This window comes from Diceros bicornis, chromosome 6, assembly GCF_020826845.1.
Source record: "Diceros bicornis minor isolate mBicDic1 chromosome 6, mDicBic1.mat.cur, whole genome shotgun sequence".
In the NCBI taxonomy this organism is placed as follows: domain Eukaryota; kingdom Metazoa; phylum Chordata; class Mammalia; order Perissodactyla; family Rhinocerotidae; genus Diceros; species Diceros bicornis.
In genome coordinates this window covers 56,846,086-56,868,283 of record NC_080745.1, presented here as the reverse complement: position 1 = coordinate 56,868,283, position 22,198 = coordinate 56,846,086, and the positions used below count along the sequence as shown (strand labels likewise).

Genomic DNA, 22,198 nt, shown 5'->3' with positions numbered 1-22,198 from the left:
TCTGTATCTGTATCTATCTATATCTGTATCTGTATCTATCTCTATCTCTATCTCTATCTCTATCTCTATCTCTATCTCTATCTCTATCTCTATCTCTATCTCTATCCAGTTTTAGTAGATGTTAAGAAATAGTTCCTCAAAGTTACTGCATCAATTTATACTCCCACCAGCAGTGTATGAGAATTACAGTTGCTCCATATCTTCACAGAACACTTGGTATTACAGTTTTTATTATTATTATCATCATGATTATTTTTAATTGTAACCATTCTGATGAGGGTTGGTGGTATCTCATTGTGCTTTTAATTTGCATTTCCCTGATGACTCATGATGTTTAACATCTTTTCATGTGTTTATTGAAGGCCAGTAATTTTCCAACTTTGGGTCATGATTGATTATTGGGTCATGAAATCAATTTAGTGCTTTAAGACTAGCATTTGAAAAATCTGACGTAGAATAACATACAATACAAGAGAGTTAATTGCAAGTTAGAATGGTAATAAGATATTGTGAAACTTTTGTTTCAATTTCATATATATAAATATATACATATCTATACCTATATACCTACATATGTATGTACACACATATGTATGCCTCAGTTTCTTCTTTATATACATAAATATATGTGTTTGTACTGACTGGGGAAAATATATTTCTTATTGTAAGAAATATTTATTCTTATTTCTTATTGTCAGAAAGGATTGCAAAACCCTGTTGTGTATCATGCAGTTTTTTTAAATCTACAGCTTGATTAAGACATAAAAACTGTGCTTACCTCATTTGCATTTAGCACAGTACTGGGAGATGGAACTAATAGCTGAGATAATGGAAACATGACTCATGATGATTTTGTTAGGCCAAACTGGAAGCAAACCATTAAAATGAACTATATAAAGTAAAAGTAAAGTCCTTCATAGATAAGTGTAAGGTCCTTGTAATTGAATGGGGGAAGGCTACTCTGACAGTGGGACAGGGGATAAAGAACCAGAACAGTCAGTTCTAAATACGAAGCCCTGGGTCTTCAGACCTTCTCGGAAGGGAATCTAGATGGTGGCCCAGGAATCCGTATGTTTCAAAAGCTTCTCAGTGATTCTGATAATCTGACAACTTTGGGAACCACTGACATAGGCTAGAGATTCCAGTGGATTTCACCTACTGTAAGGGAGGAAGTCTCCTGGAAGAGATTTTCTAAGTTTGCAAACCTTTTTTAAGGCTAACACTCCAAAAATCACTGTATTTCAGAGTAATTCTACTCAGTTTCCTTTACCCTCTAAATTGTTGTGCTATAGCAGCAAAACTCAGGAGAAGCCATTTAATTAAAGAACAATTGTCTACAGTTTCTATACAGTTAGAATGGAAGATAGGCAGCAGAGTTAATTTGCTTTCCAATCCCTCTCTATGCAGATTGTAACTCCCTAATCCTCTTTTTCTCCAAACTCCTACTTTAATGGAACCCCTAATGTGAGTTGCATACATTTCTCAATTATATAGTACTTTGGTGCCTTTGTCTCTGAGATTTATTATATTTTAACATTTGTACGCATTTTAAAGTTAAATTCTGAAGGCTTTTTAAGTACCCCGCTTTCTAATTAACAGGGAGCATAAAATGTTAGTGTGACAAATATTAACCATGCATATTAGGGAATATTCAGAATCAATCTAGGTTACTTTTTTCTTTTCTCTCCCTCAAAGGTAAGATTTATACTCTACAAGATTTGGGAGAATGAATGTATAATTTGGACAAACACTTCCCCGAATACCAATATGGCAATTATGGGATTTTAAATGCCAATGAGTTCTGTTTCCTTTGTGTGAATTTATGAATGTAATAAAACACTTTTGACAAGCTAATCAGATAAAACAATCTGAGATTTAATTATCAGCTTTTTAAAGATTTTATGAACCAGATAGTCTCTATTGCCAAAATCACTTGGGTGACTTAGGAATAAGAATCCTCTTAAATCTTTCATTTTGTTATTAAAATTAAAATGGCAGTATTTTTTTTTTTCCCATTCTCACAGTAGGAAATAAAGCAATAAAAAAGTAAAAGGAAAATTTAAAAACTACTTAAATCTCTACCATTCAGATAAAATTGCTATTAATATTTTGGTAGATATTCTTCTAGATGTCTCAGTGTACACACACGCACACACACTCACAGAAACAGCTGGTTTTCTGTGAAAAGACTAATAGATTAAATGACACTCTTTTACTTGTCTTTGAGAGCTAGACATTGTTTTCTATCCACTTTTCTGTAGTTTTCATGTCAATAAATAGATATGTACATCATAATTTTTAATGGTTACATGATATATATTATACTCTACTACACTTTATACTATACTATACTTTATCTAACTCGTCTCCTATTGATAGATATTTAGATTGCATCTTTTTTCCCTCTGTTATGTGTTTAGTTAACATCCTTGCACATTAGTCATTTTGCACCTGTACAATTATCTTCTTAGGACAAATTTGTCAAAGTCTGATCGCTGAGCCAAAAGGTAAATGTTGATGTTTATTAATTACCAAACTGTCCTCCAAAAGTGTTATCTCATCTGAAACCCCCACTAGCAAAATGTTAGAGTGCCTGATTTTTCACACTTTCCCAATATTGGATTTTGACTTTCTTAAAAATTGGCAAATGATCAAAAATTCTGTCATTATTTAAAAATTTGCATCCCTTTGATTATTGATGAAGTTGTACATATTTCCAAGTGCTTTTTGGATATTCTTATTTCTTCTTTGGTTGATTGCTTCCATATTTATATTGGGATTGGTTGTCTTTTTCTCATTAACCTGTAGCTGTCTGTAAGTATTGGGATATTGTTATTTGGACTCCAAGTTTGTCATTTGACTCTTAACTTTGCACATGATGATTTTTAAGTTAAACTGAATGTCCTTTTTAAATTTGTTTTTGTTTTTAAATTTTCATCAAAAATTTATCAATATGGCACTTTGTAGTGTCAGACTTTTGTGTCATGGTTAAGAACGGCCTTTGCCATTTCAGGATTGCAGAAATACTCACCCATCTCTCCTCATCGTGGTCCGAGGGTTTAATTTTTTTACATGATAATCCTTGATCCATTTGGGATTTATTTTTGAATGAGGAGAAAGATAAGCCAGTTTTATTTTCACCCCAATTGCTAGCCAGTTGTCAAACTTCATGAATATTCAACATTTTACTACTGATTTAAAATGACTCTTAAATTTTCTTGTATTAAATTCCCTTACATATTTGAATCTATTTGTGAGATCTGTTCTATTGATGTCTCTATTTCTGAATAATTATTACTGAGTTTTTATTTCCGTGGCTTTACACTATTTTTTTATAGGATAAGTATCCCTTCATTTTTCTTCTTTTTCAGATTCTCTGTCTATTTTTGCATATTTACTTGATGAATTTAAAAATCATTTGGTCAAACTAACAAAAGCCCTGCTAGGGTTTTCAACTGGAGCTGTATAATATTTTTAGATTAATTGAAGGAAAATTGGCACTTTTGTAACACTTGATTTTCTTATTTAAAAAAGTTTTTTTTTCCCCCCTACCATGGATTCAAGCATTTTCTTAGGTCTCTCAGTAGCATTTTATGCTTTCTTCATTTAGGCTCTGGCCATGGCAAAATATTTTTCTAGATATTTTAATTTTTTGATTTTTGCTGTGAATGGAATTATTTCCTTCCATAATATTTTCTAATTGTTAGTTGTTTAAAAAACGCTATTGACTTTTGTTTTTTTATTTTACTTCCAGAGACTTAAATGAGCACTCATATCTTTTTCGAATCATCTTTCAATTGATTTTAGCCTTCAAAGTTCTCCTGGGAGACTAAAGAAGTAAATATAACTACCTTACTATAGGCCATGACTTGAGACCATCAGAGAATGGAGCCTAAAATAGGACAGTTTATGGAATATAATTTGTAGATCCAGGAAGGACCGAATATGGACCAATCCCCATCATTGAAATGTAATATAGGCCAGACTAAGTATATTAGAATGAATAAGCATGCTGTTCACATGAGATTATTTAGTATTCTGAGATGAACTTTGGTACTCGATTAATCTCTCTGGATTAATCTTTGTGACTTCTATAATATTTGTGTGAGCAGGAGAAAGCCTGGATTTAATTAAGCCTGAAAATATAAATCTCTGTTTCAGTAAGGAAAATGTGAAGGAATGGAAGGGAAAACGGAACTGACTTCTTCAAGAATAGGAGTTTACCAGGTTGTGAATTTCAGGCTTGCCAATATTTGTATAACCCCACAAATAAAATATAACTTCTTTTCTTGTCGTGAGCAATCCTCCTTCGTCCTTCCAGCAAACACCTATTGCTCTAACTACCCACCATCCCAACCCACCAGTAAGTAGGTGTAAGATGGTCTGACATTGCCATCTGGTGGCCACCTGGGGAACTGTATGAACTAACTTCTCTCCTGTGGGACCTCCGGGCTGGGTTGGTTTTGGCAGCCAGATCCAGGCTTGGAAATAAGCAGTTTATGCCTGTGACTACAGGGAAAGAGAGAAGATAATGGAAGTCCAGGTCCTGGCAAAGGCTGCCTGGAGGAGCTGGGAAACAAGGCGGAGCCAAAAGGCTACATCCACAGGAGTTGGGAGAGAGCAAAGTTGGGAGAGAGCAAAGACTGGGTCCAAAAGGAGAGGTCTGCTGAGGAGTTCCAGCAGGAAAAACTTGGAGATAGCTCCTGAACCAAAGCAAAGAGAGGGAGACTTTTTTTTTTTTTTTTTAAATGGAACTTCTGCATTCAGCCTTGAGGCAGGGATCAGCTTAGTTGTGGGCTTCCAGTCAGTTCTAACACCTTTCTTCATGAGTTTCCTCATCTGCCTTTTTTTTTTTCAATTTTCTTAATTTTTTTTTCTCATAGCTTAAAACTCAGATAGTTTCAGATAATTCCACAGAAGGCAAAGCCTAGTCACACTTCCCTTCTCTTGTTCTCTTTTCCCTTTCCTCTTCCCCCACCTTCTCCCTCCTTCCCTCTCTTCTTCCTGCCTCCTTCTCTCTTTTCCCTTCCTTTTCAGCTCTTATTCTTGGGTTCTCAGGAAAACGTCCCTCCTTCTCATCCTTCTTTCTATTTGGGAGCCAAAACATAATCTTAATTATACAGCTGATAAACCTGGAGCTAGTGCTCGTGGGTCAGCTTTATCCAGGAAAAGGCAGAGCTGACACTGTGAAACAAAGGACTGGTGCTACCAACACCTGAATCCTCAAGCAAGACCAGGAGTCCCTTCGAGGCTCAGTGCTCCCGTCCAGCCCCTACATGAATCCCCAGGTGCCTGCATTCTAGATTTTTGTCTCTTTTATTCACTGCCATATCCCAACATTTAATCAGTACCTGGCATATAGAAGGAGCTCTATTAACATCTGTTGAAGGAATGAATAAATATTCTCAATGAATAAGCAAATCTGGCTTATTCCTTTTTACTATATTTCAATTTCGCCCTGTTGTAAGTATTGCAGTGATGCTAACTTTCATTATGAAAGCATGATTTTCAACTTTTGAGAGATAACTTAAGCATAACACGTGAAGATATTTCTAGCACAAAAATAATTATTTTTTAAATTCCAACCTACCAACCGACAGACTTTCAGAGAATAACCTGTTAAGTTGGGAACTCTGTACCTTTCCTTTTCATCTTTCAAGAGTGTATCTTTTATATACATAAATGAAGTAAAAAAACCAACAAAATGACCAGCTTTTACCTGTGTTGGCTTCTTAAGTGCTCTTCGCATCTTTCCCAAAATAGAAGCTAATACTGTTAAATACAGAGGAGAAAACAGATTTGGAAAGCTCAAAACTACTAAGCATTTGGCAAAACATCTTGCTGTATATGTTTTCTCTGTTTGCTGAGTCTCTTTTGCATTATAAATCCTTGATAACACAGACGGAGAAATATTTATTCTCTGTGTAGAACTAAGCACAGAAAAAATGGGTTTACTTAATATTTTTCAGAATTGTGCTCTTTCTTATGACCCTTCTCAAGATAGGAGAGATGAGGTAGATTGTTTTTATTTTATAAATTGTTCCTCTAACATTACTCTTGTGTGGGAATTTTCTGGGGGTGAAAAAATCATCACTTGCTACTTTCCATTCCAAAACCTCGGGATTTCCTAAATATCTCACAACTCTCTGTAGTCTTCCAGAAATGCTTTCACTACAGTGCAAACAGGAAGTTAAAATGAATTAAAAGCTGGCCTGAATTATGACAACCGAGATCAGTGGGTGAATAATATCAGAGTGTGGTAGACCTTGGTTAATTTGTGAGGATGTGTCACAGCATCCCACGTCAGGCTTGACATTCTGTTCCTGGCTGATTTCCGTGGCAGTGGTCAGCTGGGGAAGGCAGATGTTTAATTTTTAGTTCACTGACTACACAGAATATGGAAGCTACAAGGTATGAAAAGACTAGCGTTACAGGCAGAGGGCTCTTAGGCTGAATCCTGGCAGTGCCTCTGGCTGATTGTGTGTGTGTGACCTGGAATACAACAGGTAACATCTCAGAGCCTTAGTTTACCTTTGTGCGAAATGGGAATGATGCTGCCTACCTCGAGGGCTGTTGCAAGGACTGGAGCTACTAGGTATAAAGCCTAGCACCTGGCTGCTGGCACTTGCTGGTTGATCAGTGTGATCACAGAAGTCCCATGTTGTGCCGTTTCTCTCCTAGGTACCTTGGCATCACCAGGCCGCTGACGTACCCTGTGAGGCAGAATGGGAAATGCATGGCGAAGATGATTCTCTCCGTCTGGCTCCTTTCCGCCTCCATCACCTTACCGCCGCTCTTCGGATGGGCTCAGAATGTAAACGATGACAAAGTGTGTTTGATCAGCCAGGACTTTGGCTACACGATTTACTCCACCGCTGTGGCGTTTTACATCCCCATGTCCGTCATGCTTTTCATGTACTACCAGATTTACAAGGCCGCCAGGAAGAGCGCCGCCAAACACAAGTTCCCCGGCTTCCCTCGCCTGGAGGGGCCCGACAGCGTCATCTCCCTGAACGGCATGGTGAAGCTCCAGAAGGAGGTGGAGGAGTGTGCCAACCTTTCGAGACTCCTCAAACACGAAAGGAAAAACATCTCCATCTTTAAGAGGGAACAGAAAGCGGCCACCACCTTGGGGATCATCGTCGGGGCCTTCACCGTGTGCTGGCTGCCGTTCTTCCTCCTCTCGACAGCCAGGCCCTTCATCTGTGGCACTGCCTGCAGCTGCATCCCGCTGTGGGTGGAGAGGACATTTCTGTGGCTGGGCTATGCAAACTCGCTCATTAACCCTTTTATATATGCCTTCTTCAACCGGGACCTGAGGACCACCTATCGCAGCCTGCTCCAGTGCCAGTACCGGAACATCAACCGGAAGCTCTCGGCCGCAGGCATGCACGAGGCCCTGAAGCTTGCCGAGAGGCCCGAGAGACCCGAGTTTGTGCTGTAAGGTCGTTTATCACTATTTTCCTTTTCTCCCCCCTACCTTGTCGTGGAACTTCTTGAAGTGCATCACAGACAGCTTCCTGAATCAGTAGCTAGCTTACTGTCTCCCAAGCATATCAGATTGGGATTCAGAATATTATAGACTCCAGTGCTCCATCCAGTAGAATTCTGAAAGCCAGAGATAGGTGCTTAGTTAGATTGGAAGCCGAGCCGGATTTGCTGATGAATTGCAATTGATGTGACTGATGACAAAGAAGGTGATGTTTCCCACCCTTTCTCCATAAATAACATCCAAATTATGTCCTTATATCTCCAATTCTTGTAACATTATCATTTTCAATGATATTACTCTTACATCCAGTAAAACTTTTTTTTTTATATATATATATATATTTGTGTGTGTGAGGAAGGTCGGCCCTGAGCTAACATCTGCCAATCCTCCTCTTTTTGCTGAGGAAGACTGGCCCTGGGCTAACATCCGTGCCCATCTTCCTCCACTTCATATGGGACTCCGCCACAGCATGGCTTGATGGGCGGTGCGTTGGTGCGTGCCTGGGATCGGAACCTGCAAACCCCGGGCCACCGCAGCGGAGCGCGGGCACTTAACCGCTTGTGCCACCGGGCTGGCCCCCTCCAGTAAAACATTTTTGATGACCTCATCCTTCACTGATAAATTCTTCTTTGGAAAAGGAAGCAAATTCACACAGGCCAAAAGGAAGCAGCCTGGGACAAAGGAGAGTGGTTAGTATGGGGTGATGCCAGGATGAAGCGAAGTCTTGAAAACTACGGAGCTTTCAGGAAGTGCTGCCCGCTTTTTTAGAAGTTGAGAACTGATAGATAGTTGGTGAGTTTGCTTAGGAGGCATTAGTGACTTTGCAAGAAGCAACTGCAAGAGAGTGTTGGGATCTGAAAAAGGATTACAAAGGGCCAATGCTGATAAGGAAATGGATGTTTCACATGTAATCCACGTGCTAATGAATTTGGCATTATAAAGCAGGAAGGAGTCAGTATGGTAATGAGAGTTGTCAGCAGGTCCAATGCTTTAAATTTGAGGTAGAGGAGGCATCTTCATGTTTGAAAGCTGTGGGGAAAGAAACTGAAATGAGGAGATGGAAGGTGCTGGTGAGAGAGAGAGCAGATTAGTGCTGGACGTGAGAGAGGAGGAGGGTTCCTCTTCATTGAACCTGGCAGGAAGGAATAGACCAGAGAACATGGACCAATTTAGCTGAGAAGCACCTTCCCAGTCATCTTGTCCAAGCCCTTCATTTGACAGAAGAGGCAACCGAGACCTGGAGGGTGAGATGTCCCACAGTGAGCTAGTGGCATCACCAGGTCTAGATCCCACATCATCTGAATCTTACTTCTATACATGTTTCATATATTAGACTCCTTTATGTGCAATAAAGGTGGCAAAGGACACCTCTGTGCTCCCAGCTATCTCAGGGAACAGCCCTGCTCAAAGAGGGTACAAAGTGCCCTCATGGATTACAGTAGACTCCAGAGGCTCCAAACTTCGCATACTCCCCAAATGACTCTGGAAACCTCTAGGAACTCAGCCTATTTTCTAACTTCACTAGAAGGAAGCAGGCAGAAACATCCCCTAATAGGGATGTGGGAAGCCAGAGATCAACATTTCTTGTCCTAGGAACTCAAAGTTGTAAGACTATAGATCTGCTAATTCTTGACCTGGGTGTAGCTTTCACAGGTATTCATTTTCACTTTTATTATATATACTCTTTCGTACATATGAAATTGTTCACAATAAAAAAGTTGAAAAATTTTTTTAAAAGAATACAATTTTTGGTTCTAGAATATGCACTATGAGCAACCTGTATCCCCAGGGATCTTTCCAGGACTATATGATTCTTATTGAATTGACCACTAGGGTTTGCCCACCAGATTCTAAATTCCTTCAGGGAAGGAGCTATGTCTTAGTCAGATTTCTATTTGCAGAATCTAATTCAGTTCCTGACACATAATAGATGATAAATAAAAGTAGTAATTGCTAATAATTATTGAATACCTACTGCATGCTATATACCATTCTACCTGTGAAGTAGGTGCTTCTAGCATCCTCAATTTTCAGAAGAATAATGGAGACTCAGGGACGTAAAGTAACTTACCTAAGATCATATGGCCCCTAAGTGGTAGATGTGGTGTGAATCACCCCAATGCATGTGCTCTTAACCATTGTGCAACACTGCCTGTCAGATGATTTCATTCTGTAGGCAGTGAAGAGCTACTGAATGTTGTTGAGCCGGGGATTGTAGCCATCAGCGCTCTAAGAAGACAATTAGAAAAACCTGTTAATAGAAGTAAGTTAAGTTTATTAGACGTACTACAGCACGGGAGGACATCTCCTTGACAGAGTCTTGGTAGTTTCTCAGATGGAGGAAAGAAAGGATATTGATAGAGTTTTAGGGCTTGGGCTGGGTGATGTTAAGGTGGGGAACTGGTGAGGACTGGGCAGGGTTTTTGACATTATAGCTTTGGATTGGTGGGTACAGCTAAGTGGGGGCCTTGAAGCCAGTATTAATGAGCAACCTGCTAGTCTTGATAAGTAAGCTATTTTAGTTGGTGTGCAGTCTTATCTTTTGGAAGCAACTGTTTCCTGGAACAAGTAGCTGGGTTATTTTGCCTAGTCCCAGAGTTGGCTAGTACAGGAACAGGAAAGCATGTTGGTTTCAGTTCTCCAGAGTAATACACTGAGAGAGGTGTTGGAGGACAGTCTCTCTGGCAGCAGTGAGAAGGGCAGATAAAATAAAAAGCTGGTGGCAGGGGCTCCAGTTAAGCAGCCAGTGCAGACACCAGAAAAGAACAAATGAGGTCCTGAACTAGAAAATAACACTGTGTTTGTATGGGTCCTACACAGTCAAAGAACTGGAGAATATTTTATTGATTATTTTAGCTAATAATTCACACATAATTCAGGTAATTCACAAAATGCTCATTTTCCATATGTCACACAAACAGGTTTTCCAGTTTAATAATAACCTACATTTTTTGAAGATTCACTCCCAAGCACTATGCTGGGCACTCTGTGTGAATTACATCACTTCATCCTTAAAACTTTATGAGAGGATGGTTTTCTTCACCTCCATTCTGAGGATGACAAAACAAGGGCTTGGGGAGGTCAAATAATTTTCCCAAAGTCATACACATGGAGAGTGATAGAGCTGGATTTGAGCCCAGGAAAGCTGTGTTCAAAAGGGCTTTTAACTTCCGTGGTACTGTGTCTTTTATAAAAGTAAATTAGCTAACATAGTGTCCAAGGATATTTGCCTCTGTGCTTGGGTATTGTTTTCCTGTCCATTATAAGACAAGGGTCAGTGAACTTTTACTGTGAAGGGCCAGACAGTAATATTTTAGGCTTTCCTAGCCATAGGTCTCTACTGAAACTGCTCATCTCTGCCTTTGTACTGAGAAAGCAGTCGGACACAAGTAACCAAATGAGTATGGTGGTGTACCAATAAAACTTTATTTACAAAAACAGACAGCCAGCTGGATTTGGCCCACAGGTCATAGTTTGCTGTCCCCTCGTCTAAGAAAATGACTATTACCTCATTAAATCTCTTTATTTGAATTTATAATTATTGATTTTATTTATAATTATGGAATATTAAAATCATTTGGGGTGATTGGCCTAAATATCCATTAACTTTAGGAAATTTCTAATGAGAGACTTAAGATAGCTGCTATTTTTAAATTTTGTATCAGGCAGCTTTCTAGTGAGTTCCAATGTGGGAAGACTCCTTTTTAAATTCTTGTTTATAAATGTGCCGTGTGTTGAGGAGGATACAGAAAATACATGATGTCTTTCCTGTCCTAATGCATATATTTCTATGGGGCAGACCATACATAAACACATACATATGCACATTCACCCTTTTTATAATAAGAACAAATGAAAGATGGGGACAGGAAAAGCTATAGGATTCAAAGGAGAGGAAAATAACTCAGAGCTTACCCTAACCCTGATCTGGGAAGACTTCCTGAAGGATATGGGCTGGAGTATATTAGGAAGGTGGTCAAAGCATTTATAACTAAAGGAGTGTAGAAATGGCATTCCAGGTGAAGGTAACATTTTTTGTAGAGGCACCAGTGTGGGATGTTATGCAAAGGACAGTCTGGCTGAAGCTAAGCATTGGTGTGGGGGAAGATTTAGTAAAAACAATGGGAAGGTAGAATGAGATTAAATCATGATGGATCTTCCATTCCAGCCTTAGGAATTTGAGATTTTAGTGTAGACAAGTGGTTCTCAACCAAGGGTGATTTTGCTCCCAAGAGACATTTGACAATGTTTGGAGACATTTTTGGTTGTCACAACTGGGAGAGGGGAGGACCTACTGGCATCTAGTGGGTAGAGGCCAGGGATGCTGCTAACCATCCTGTAATACACAGGCAGCCCCCCACAACAAAGAATTACCTAGCCTAAAATGTCTATAGTGTTAAAGTTGAGAAACTGTAGAGTGGACAGTAGTAAACCATTGACTGAATCTCTGCAAGTAGGAGAATGGAATCATCCAAGTGATGAAGACTGATTCAGTGGCACCATGTGGGTTGAATTAGAAGATGGTGGCTGAAAGTAGAATCTCTTTATTGGCTTGTTTTCTCCAGAAACATTTGAGGGCCTACTCTGTACAAGGCACAGTGCCAGGCATGTCAGGAGATGGAAAGATGAATAAGTGACAATCCTTGCCTCTGGAAGCTCACAGTCCAGTGGGCTGGGGAGGTGGTAGACATGGTGGTGGTGGCTAGTAAAAGACTGGTAATTAGAACACCCCACACAGTCCTCATTTGGCACAGTTGTATTCAAGTAAACACCAGCTGGATAACCCAAAACAACTCACAACTCCCTGGAGTCGCTGGAGAAATGACCTGGTGTCCAATCCATAGCTCACAGCAAACCTTAGAAGCCTTTGTTCCCTCTACTATCTCTCTAACGCTCACACTTCTTGGGCCAGCCTAGAGACTCAGAGCTCCTCCCACTAATCTTTCCAGCCCTTTTCTCCCCCTCTGGCTTCTTGGGTTCTAGTCTTTTTTATTTTTGCCCCTCCCTCTGCTTTCTTGGGTCTATTTTTCCTCCTACATAATAGTTTTCTTCTATTCCTGTGTAAACAATCTACTAGACTGTGTATTGCTACTTCCAAATATTTACTTATTTCTTCCCATTTTCTTGATCAACATAACGAGGCTCTGGAGTCCAGCAGGCACTCCAGAATCTTCCTTGGGGTAGGGAGTGAAAAGAGAGAAAAGGCTATGCATACTTCACTGCTAATTTTAATTCACTATGCTAAATTATAATCTTTGTCACCTTTTCACAAGTATTTGAATACTGGTAATATAAAACCAAGTGTGACAATGTGATATAAATAAGAATTCATCTTTTTTTTCTTTTTAATTTGAAGACCTTGTTTATGGATTTGCTTTGAGTTGCCATAAATTGCTTTTAAGTGTCACATTTTGACTGCTTTTCTTATTTGACACCATTATTGTGAACAATATTGAAAAACAGTTTCTAAAATGCTTTCATGGAAAAGAGTTTCATGAAATTGTTTTGGAGTAGCTCTTCCTTTCCCTCTCCCTTCTTCTCTTTGGTGATCCTATTGTCTTTCGCTTCAAAGAGCCTCTTAGGATCTCTGTCGATTACAGTGGTGAGGCATAGTGGAGTAACCTTGGGTTCCTGCCATGAATTCTGTCAATATGCTGTTCCAGCGTTTCTGCGGAAGCTTTGGAGTTCAGGGTGATTCTACCTTTTCTTTATAGAAACCAGTGATTAAAAAGAAATAAAACGAATTGGGTCCCAGTGGAAGTCGGGAAGAGGCATCAAGGTCCCTGAAACCCTGGTATCTACGGTGGGATGTTGCCTTAAGGATGGAAATAAACAAAAAGTTTACTATTCATGGATTTTTTTTCCCCTACAGTAGTATTTTCCTCATCATTAACTAGCTGAAATTCAACACTTTATTTTTATTAAATCATCAAATAATAATAATAATAATAGCTTTGCTTCATGCTTTGCATTTGCCTACATTTTAACTTTGCAACGTCTCTTTAAAGTGGGAAAGGCAGGCGATTGGCCTCTCTTGCTTTTTCTAATTTTTTTTTTTGTTTTCTTAGTAGATAGTAAATACACGTAGCACAAAATAAAATTATGCAGTACAGATGGGTATACAAGAAAAATAAGCCTTGGGAGGATGTCTTAGGAAGAAAATATCCACGGTGGAAATCATGAAGGAGGTGATATTTGGGTGGTCTTGAACAAAGAGTAGGATTTTGACAAGAAGGGATGGCAGGGGTGGGGCTACTCAAAGCAGAGGGGACAGTATGGACAGAGAGGCAGATGGGGATGGAGGTGGATAAGGAACCCGGGGCATGTCTTCAGTACCTGGAAGCCAGGTAGATTGGGGTCAGCATGGAGGGCCAAGTGGGCAATGTGGTGGGAGAGGTGAAGGCTTTTGAGCAGGAGTGAAGCCAGGACTGCAGTATAAATAGGGGCTCACAATGGAAGAAGGGAGATGGGTTAGGAGACCAGCGTGAAAGTGAGGTCTCCTGTCAGGATGGCCCACACTGGGAGGGTGGCGTTGAGACGAGGAAAGAGGCCAAGGATGTCTAAGTTGGAAGTTGACTAGCAGATGGGTGGTGAGGAAAGGGAGACTTTGGAGATGGTGCTGCACCTTGAGGCCTGGAGGAATTCTGTATGGTTCCTGAACTGATGTGAGCAGAGCAGCCCTGAATTGCAGAGGAAGTGCAGTCTCTCCTTTGTACTGAGAAGAGGCAGAGGCCCCAGGCTAAGAATAAGTGTGTAGCACGAGCCGGGACACAGCCTGTTTCCAGTGCCTGCTCCCAGATACCCAGAGCCGTGGGACTGCATTGAAGCGCAATGCTTCTCCTTAGGTGCCCTTGTGTGAGGGGAGGGACAAAGTGAGTGATGGTGTCTTATGGAGAAACTGATCCTGTCACCAGGAAAACCCATCCATTGAGTCTTGATAGCCAAGTGAGAGGGGCACTCAGTAGGATGAGGAGGCAAAGGCTAGGGCGCCGTGCCAGGCCCTGGAACCTCACAGACCTAGCTCTCAAGCACACAGATGTAGTTTGGTAAGTCGAGTCCTGTGAAGGTACAGAGTTAGGGGAGTGCGGATCTAGGGGGAATGTGGCTCTGTGCCAAGGAGAGAGAGACTTTTCCTCAGCCATTGGCCAAGACTTCTCCATGACTCACGCCACTTCTGTGAATTTGGGAGGAAGGAAGTGACGGAGGAGGGGTTTCCTGGTCTCTGCACACATGGCTCCCTATAATGCACTCTCCTAGGTTGGAAGGCGAGAACGCTTCTCATTAGTAGTGATCATTATTCTTTTTGAGTAGGGCAAGTGCAGTAGTATTTTGCAAGGATTTTTGAGAGTAGAACCATTTTTGGCTACAGCTGTATTATGAAAGTGAATTTCTACATGGATTATCCGGGGCTGGCTTGCAAATATATTAAGGCCCTGGCAACTTATAGAAGCTGTAAAATTTATGAAAAGAGCCACAGCACTTTTTCTTTCCCTTTACAGGTGCTCATAACCCCTTAGAAGCCACAAATGATTCAAATGACTGAATGCTGTAAAAATTAAATCCACCCACCACAAAAAGAAAATTCACATTTATGGTTCTGCTAAATCATTTTCTTGTCTCCTTTCTCTCTCTTTGTAGACAAAACTCTGACTACTGTAGAAAAAAAAGTCATGACATGATCAAAAGAGGAATAATGGAGACGAAATAAAAAAGGCAAGACAGGTGGAAACAGAACGAATCATTTGCTGAGACTGCGGAATGGAATGCGGCTTCTGTCCTTTCTCAGGATGGCTAAAACGTGACGAGCAGGGTGATCTGTTGTACAAAGGATATCATGAGGGAGATGGTGACCTCTCCTTTTTTTCTGTGGATCCGTGCTATTGTGTGCAAATGAAAATAGTTCTCGGTTTAAAACAGCCAGATCAGCTCAGCCATAAGTGCACCAACAGAACTAAGTTCCAGAAAGGAAACAGTTTCTGGTGCTTTGCTTATGTCTGAGTCCGTGCAAATGGAAGAAAGTTCCAGTGCACACTTCCTGTGCTTCTAAGAGTGGAGGCATTGTGGTGAATATTCAGGAATCGTTCACGAGACAGGATGTATTTTGTTGTAGGACAGAAGGGTGTTTTTCAAGCAAACTGCAGTAAGCATAGTGTTGAATATGTTGCATGTCCATGTTAGAAAACAGACTCCTGTCATCAGCTAATACAAATGATTTCCCAGAGTAGTGTCTATTTAAAGCTTCTGTCAAACAGTTTGGCTTTTCTGCTGGGTCCCTGTGATTTCCCCACCAACGTGCTTTCTTTGTTAACTCACTTATTGTTATGGCATAACTCAGGAACAGATCTCAGGATGGAGAGAATCATAAAACCTGAATAAACGTTTTTCTTGCACTCACCCTTCTTCTGAGGGGTCCTGAGAGGTGAGGAGGATTCCTTCTGTGAGGATTTTTACCTGGGTAGAGAGCGAGTGCTACCTAACTGCACTGTATATTAACATGGTTATTGGTACAGAACTTTTAACTATCATTTACACATGGGTGCAGCGGGCCCAGGGGCTGGTCCAAAACTATGTGTTTTTTGGAAGGAAATATGGGAATAATGGAGTTTCCATGAAAGGTTGCAAGGCTTCTGGAGATAGAGCATCAACATGTTTATTCTCGTTGAGCAGCACTGTATTAAACTGAATTGTGTGAATTAGAGGTCATCTGGGCCTCTATTGGGAAATGCTCCAGAATACTATCCTGTTCCTTCTAGAGGATTTGTTTATATGTTCTCTGTATCTTAAATCAAATGTGTGCCTGGCCAATTCTGTTCTTCCCCCCTCTCCCTCTCCGAAGTGGTAGACATTAAGGGCAGGTAATGAAACAGAAAAGGTCCCTTTGTGGACAGTATTTTTTTAAGAAATGGTACTATGTAATACATATGACAGAAGATATTAGATCAGAAAAGAATACCTCTAAGGGGGAACAAAAGAATGCAAACCTTCATTTTGATAAAAGAGAAGCAAAAGAGGATATTATTTTCCTACAATAAAGGTAGCTGTTCTCTCACAGAACGATGTGGAATTCCAACGTGGATTATGGATTTCCTTCAACTTCCACTGACATTGCTTCTCACCAGACACAGGGAAGGGTCTGCTGTCCTGAAAGGGGAGGTGGGCACCATCCTTGCAGATGATGCTTGTACAAATTCCCGAACTGCGGATCTGCTGAAGTGACTGTATATACTTATATTCGTAATTTAAATGATTAATTCTGTCAGATAAATGTTGTTAAATTTGAAAGTGTTTTATTACATTACATCAAATAAAGTTTATTTATAGCTCTAATAAAGCAACTTAAGTAATGATTTTTAATTGAAGGTCTGATGTCATAAATGTTGCTATATATAGAATAGCAGAAGGGCGAGCTTTATATATTTGCTAAAATCTTAACAGGTAATTGAGACAGTTCTGTGATGAATTGCATTTCACTGTGAGGATTCGTCCATTTTGTAACTTTTTTTTTTTTTAAGAATGACCATTCATTCCTTGATTTGATTAATGAGTATTTACTGGGCTTCTGCCACATTCAACACTGTGGACATCAAGGGAACAAAAAAGGGTAAAGCAAGTCCTTACTTTTAAGGAGTGTGCCATCAGATAGAAGGCAGGCGTTTCTCCGATTGTCACCGTAGAGGAGAGTAAGTGCTATAGCAGTTTGCGGGCTGTGACACCTTTCTTTCCTGTAGTATAAGACAGGGCGTTATGGTTAATTAGATTGATGAAGGTTTTCAAATGTGTTTGTTTAATTTTTTTATTAGAACCTTAGTTATTCAAATTGGCTCTTTATCCTGCATGCCTCGAACGCCTGATTATTGAACTCCCTGCCCCGTTCTGGCTGCAGGGGCTGGGCACCGCCACTGTGCTTTACAAGTATGGTGGCCAAATGAAAGAAAAAGGGAGACATTGACAGAGAATGAGAAAAAGATCAAACAATTTATACTATTTAACATATGTATGCCAAAGGTACAGCTTTTGTTTTAACTGAGAGTTGGGAAAATCACTGAAGTAAACATTTTATGTATATTTTATGACTGTTCAGCAAGAATAACTATTATGACTAATTTCTCTTCTCACTCTAGGGTATCAGCTGTCATCTCTGGCAAGACTGAGTATTGGGAAATGCTTTTTGGGAAGTAAAGTACTTGTAAGAGATACCTTAATGACTGTTTCCTTAGTGTTTAGTTTTATTCTGTAAATATTAAACAGGAGGCACCCATAGAGTTCCTAGGTGTTCTGGAAACTGTTTCATAATTCTTAAAGCATTTACCATGGTGTCATGTGCTTGAGATGCTTGTAGATGTTTTTGATGACCATATTTTCATGCAATTTTATTAGATTCATTGATTGCAGGCACGAGATCAACAATACGAATAGAAAACTCAGACAATTTTTCAAATAGTTTGTTCTAATATAATAATTGTCTGAATTGCCATCTGGAGATGGTGGGAATTTTCCTTTCACATTTTGATTGCCAATTGAGTCCTCAATTTAACAGATAGAAACGTTTACAAATCCTGCATTTTTTTTTTTTTTTTTTTTTTTTTGGTGAGGAAGATCAGCCCTGAGCTAACACCCATGCTAATCCTCCTCTTTTTGCTGAGGAAGACTGGCTCTGAGCTATCATCTATTGCCAATCCTCCTCCTTTTTTTTTTTTTCCCCAAAGCCCCAGTAGATAGTTGTATGTCATAGTTTCACATCCTTCTAGTTGCTGTATGTGGGATGCGGCCTCAGAATGGCTGGACAAGCGCTGCATCGGTGCGTGCCCGGGATCCGAACCCGGGCTGCCAGTAGCAGAGCACGTGCACTTAACCACTAAGCCATGGGGCCGGCCCCTCCCTGCAGTTTTTAAACAGTCTATACTACTTCCACATCTCAGGACCTTCACACATGCTTTCTCCCCCTCTGGAATATTCTTCCTGTTCTCAATTATTTATTTAATGTATGTCTTCATCATTGTTTAGTAATTCTTCAAGGGCAGGGACCATGTCTGTTTTCCTCACCGTTATGCTCAGCACCTAGCACCGTGCTTGGAGCATATATAGTAGGCATATAATTAATATTTCTTAATGGGAGGGAAAGAAAGGAAAAAGGAGGGAGGGCAGGAAGAAGGGGAAGGGAAGGAGGAAGGCCAGAGTTGACTTGGCACCCTTTGTGATTTTCAGATGAGGAAATCAAGGAGACTTGGTGTGATCAAGTGACATGTGCAGTGAGGGGGACAGAAGGTGCTGGAATGAAGCTCTCCTGAGTGCAGCTTAGGGCAGGCCCTCCACCACATGGTGCTGCTGCTTTTGCATGAGTTTCTCATTATCAAGAGAGCAACCTTTTCTTAATTTTCTGCACTAGTGGAGCAGAGCCGTGTATGTGTTGTGGCCCATATGTTGAAACTTGTTTATCTACAGCTAGCCAGATGGTCCTCAACAGCACACAAAGAAGCCATTTGGGAACTCTTAGAGGGTCAGCGCATTTTGAAAGCACTGGGAGTAATGCGTACTGTGATGTCATTCCTTACTTACTCTAAGGGTGTAAATCAAAAAAGGAAGCCCTTGTTAGATATTCCATGTGAAACGTACAGACCTTGAGAACTAACTCAGGGGATCTAGTTTCTGGAGACAGAAGTTTATTTAACTGGATCTCTCTTTAAACTTGCTTTGTCTGCACTTTCTCTGGAGAAGAAAAGAATTTAACTTAAAATGCTTTACTTTTTAAGCTCCTGCTGCCTAAAACAAACAAACAAACAAAACAAACCCTGCTTATGCAGTGCAAGCAACAGAGACAATGTAATCATCAATAAAAATGTAAGAGCAAAATTTAGTCTGGCTAATCTGAAGTAGAGAGTGAGAGAGGTAGACAACTCTTAGAAGTAAATTTGCAGATAACAGTTATGTTGGGCATTTGGCATTTTAAAAAAAGCTGAGTTGAAGGAAGTTAAGACATCTTTTAGCTATGGTTCCCTGGACAGACACACATGAAATCTTAGATTCTATTCCAACTATAGAATTTATGCTCAGAAATTAAGAAACAAAAGGAAAGTAATGGACAAGAAATATTCAAGACACTCTAAAGAAATAAAATCGTGGGCTAATCCATGATTCTTCCTCTAAGAAATTCACTCATTCATCCATTCAAATAAATATTTATTAGTATGTCAGAGACTGTCTAAACACTAGAACCCAGTGGTAAGACAGAAATGTTCTCCATCGTTGTGAAGCTAAAACTCTAGTAAGAAAGCTGAATGTTACACAAATTATTATAATAAATGTGATGTGTATTATGATAAGGCAAGTACAAGGAGCTTCAGAAAGAAATGCATACTTCAGTATATTGATATAAATAGTTAAATCTCAGTGGAGGAGAGAAGTGGTAATCCAAAATAGCAGATGGTAAGAAATAACTAGAATTTATCTTTGATGTGCATTATGTAATATTTTTGGTGCCAAATTACCTTTCTTAATTACATTTTGATTGGGCTATTATTAAAATGCTCTTTATTCTTTAAACCCACACAGTCTCACAGCAGGAGAGATGTACAGAGCTGTGATGAGAGGCAGCAGAAAGTTAGCTGTAAATATAAAAGTTTGTCGTGGATAATTCACAATTCACAGGTGACTAATTCACCTCTAGGAAAATGAGATATAACTGTATCCACAGAGAACTGCAGAGCTAGAGAATCTCCTGGGTGATCTAGTACACCCCCCTACTGTTTAGCAGGTGAGAACATGCTAAATTGGAGCTGTGTTTTGTCTGAATTTGTTTAAAGGAGTGTGATGTAGAGCAGTGCTTTGCAAACTATATTGGGTGAAATTTTTTTTAATCTGTTGCATAACTATGCATTTGAAAAATGTAATAAAAATGAATTACAAGAAAAGTGAAGTGAAAAAAACATAGAAAATGTAAGTTCAATTTTTGTCTTATTATGTTCAATAGATAAAATTACATTTTAGTAAATATGGTCTGAACAAACATAACATGGAGAAAAAGAAAAGAATCACAAAAACTGACCATTGTCCACTGAAAGTGTGCAGTTACTCAGGTGGGGGAAACCTAGCAGTTACCCGGCTGAGAAATGACTGTAGCATAATTATTACATGTGCAGGACACCAAGTGTGTAAGGCTCTTCCACGGCATGCTGTGATGAGCGTGATAGAGGATAGTGTACCCATAGGGAGGGTGAGGACCGTCAGGAACAGCTCGCCTCTGAGAACTACACCTGGGGTGCCAGTGGTGTAGAGGTTACCTGCAGTCATGGATCAGCACCTTTAAACAACCGGACTTTCCCCCTGTGTCTCTGCTCTTAAATTATCTACAATTAAATTGAATCCAGAATGCTGACCTGAAGGCACTGAAAGGTATTTAATTTTTAGAATGATTATATTAACTAAATTGTTCTTCAATAAGGCAAAGAAAGAGACTAAATTTCGACAAAGTGTCAGCAACAGTTTGAAGACTAAAGGCTGTGATGTTAGAAATGTTAATATCAAGTAACCACACCACCTTATATCCTAAACCCAGTGTTTTCTAAACTTCACTCAGAATAAGAATTATCTAGGGATCATGTTAAACGTGAAGATTCCTGGGTTCCATTTCCAGAGACTCTGACTCGTTATGTCCTGGGGTGCAGTGGAAGGTGAAGAGGGCATTTAACCAGCCTACCAAGTGATTCTGGTACAGCTGCTCTGAGGTCCAAATGTTGAGAATTGCTGTTCCCAAACATACTGGCAAACTCAATCATCTAGCTGATTCTGTGTGTAATTAGTGTGTAAAAGCATGATTAATGTGAAATAATATCTAAATAATTTGTATATGGTTATAGAATCTTGCCAGAGAAATACACAAGATGTTCGCAAACTCTCTCTTACATGCACTTTAATACTGAGTGCTTACTGTTCGTTCCAAAAAACCAGCAATTAATTAACATTGGTGCTGGCACAGGGTCAGCTGAGAATCAATGCATCTCATTTCTGTCCCCATGGCCAAGTAGCTGATAAATGTTTATCAGCAAAACAAAGATTAGATCTTTGTAAAGTATTTGTTGAATGTTAGCCATTGAGAATGAGATGTTGGCCTTGAAGTTCCACGCTTTCACCATTTTGTGTGTGTGTGTTTGTGTGTGTGTGTGTGTGTATGTTATGGCAGTGTTATAACAGCTCACATTAATTGAGTGTTTATTACTTATCAGTCATTCTGATAATCGTCACAACGACCCTAAAAGGCTGTTGTTATCTCCATTTTGTGGGGAGGGAACTGAGGCTTATGTAGCTCAAGGACATTAACTTCTAAGTAGCAAAACTGAGCTCTCCAGCTGATAGGTACTTTTCCTTACATCTTCCCTTCCATTCCACAAGATGCATCTCAGTGGTCACTGACTGGTTTTGTGGGCCTGGAAATATGCATCTGAACTCTGAGGGGACTCACTCTTGGGTCTCCAAATACCTCTTTTTTTTTTTTTTTTTTTTGTGAGGAGATCAACCCTGTGCTAACATCTGCCAATCCTCCTCTGTTTTTGCTGAGGAAGACTGGCCCTGGGCTAACATCTGTGCCCATCTTCCTCTACTTTATATGGGACGCCGCCACAGCATGGCTTGCCAAGTAGTGCGTCGGTGCACGCCCGGGATCCGAACCAGGGGACACTGGGCCACTGCAGCAGAGCGCGTGCACTTAACTGC

General features: G+C 40.0%; 1 protein-coding gene across 3 annotated transcripts in view; it reads left to right on the top strand.

Annotated features, from left to right (window-relative positions):
• Nucleotides 1-16,815, top strand: part of HTR7 (5-hydroxytryptamine receptor 7) — a 76,994-nt gene extending 60,179 nt beyond the window's left edge. The window contains exons 2-3 of one of the 3 annotated variants that reach the window (XR_009220469.1): nt 6,682-9,145; nt 15,131-15,191. Coding sequence is in view for 2 of the 3 variants with exons in the window: in XM_058543514.1 (XP_058399497.1) it covers nt 6,682-7,440; nt 15,131-15,200 (829 nt within the window). In the remaining variant the exon portion in view is untranslated. Of the gene's footprint in view, nt 1-6,681; nt 9,146-15,130 lie in introns of all 3 variants that reach the window. The other 2 variants (XM_058543514.1, XM_058543515.1) reach the window with 2 other exon arrangements.
• Nucleotides 16,816-22,198: the final 5,383 nt, after the last annotated feature.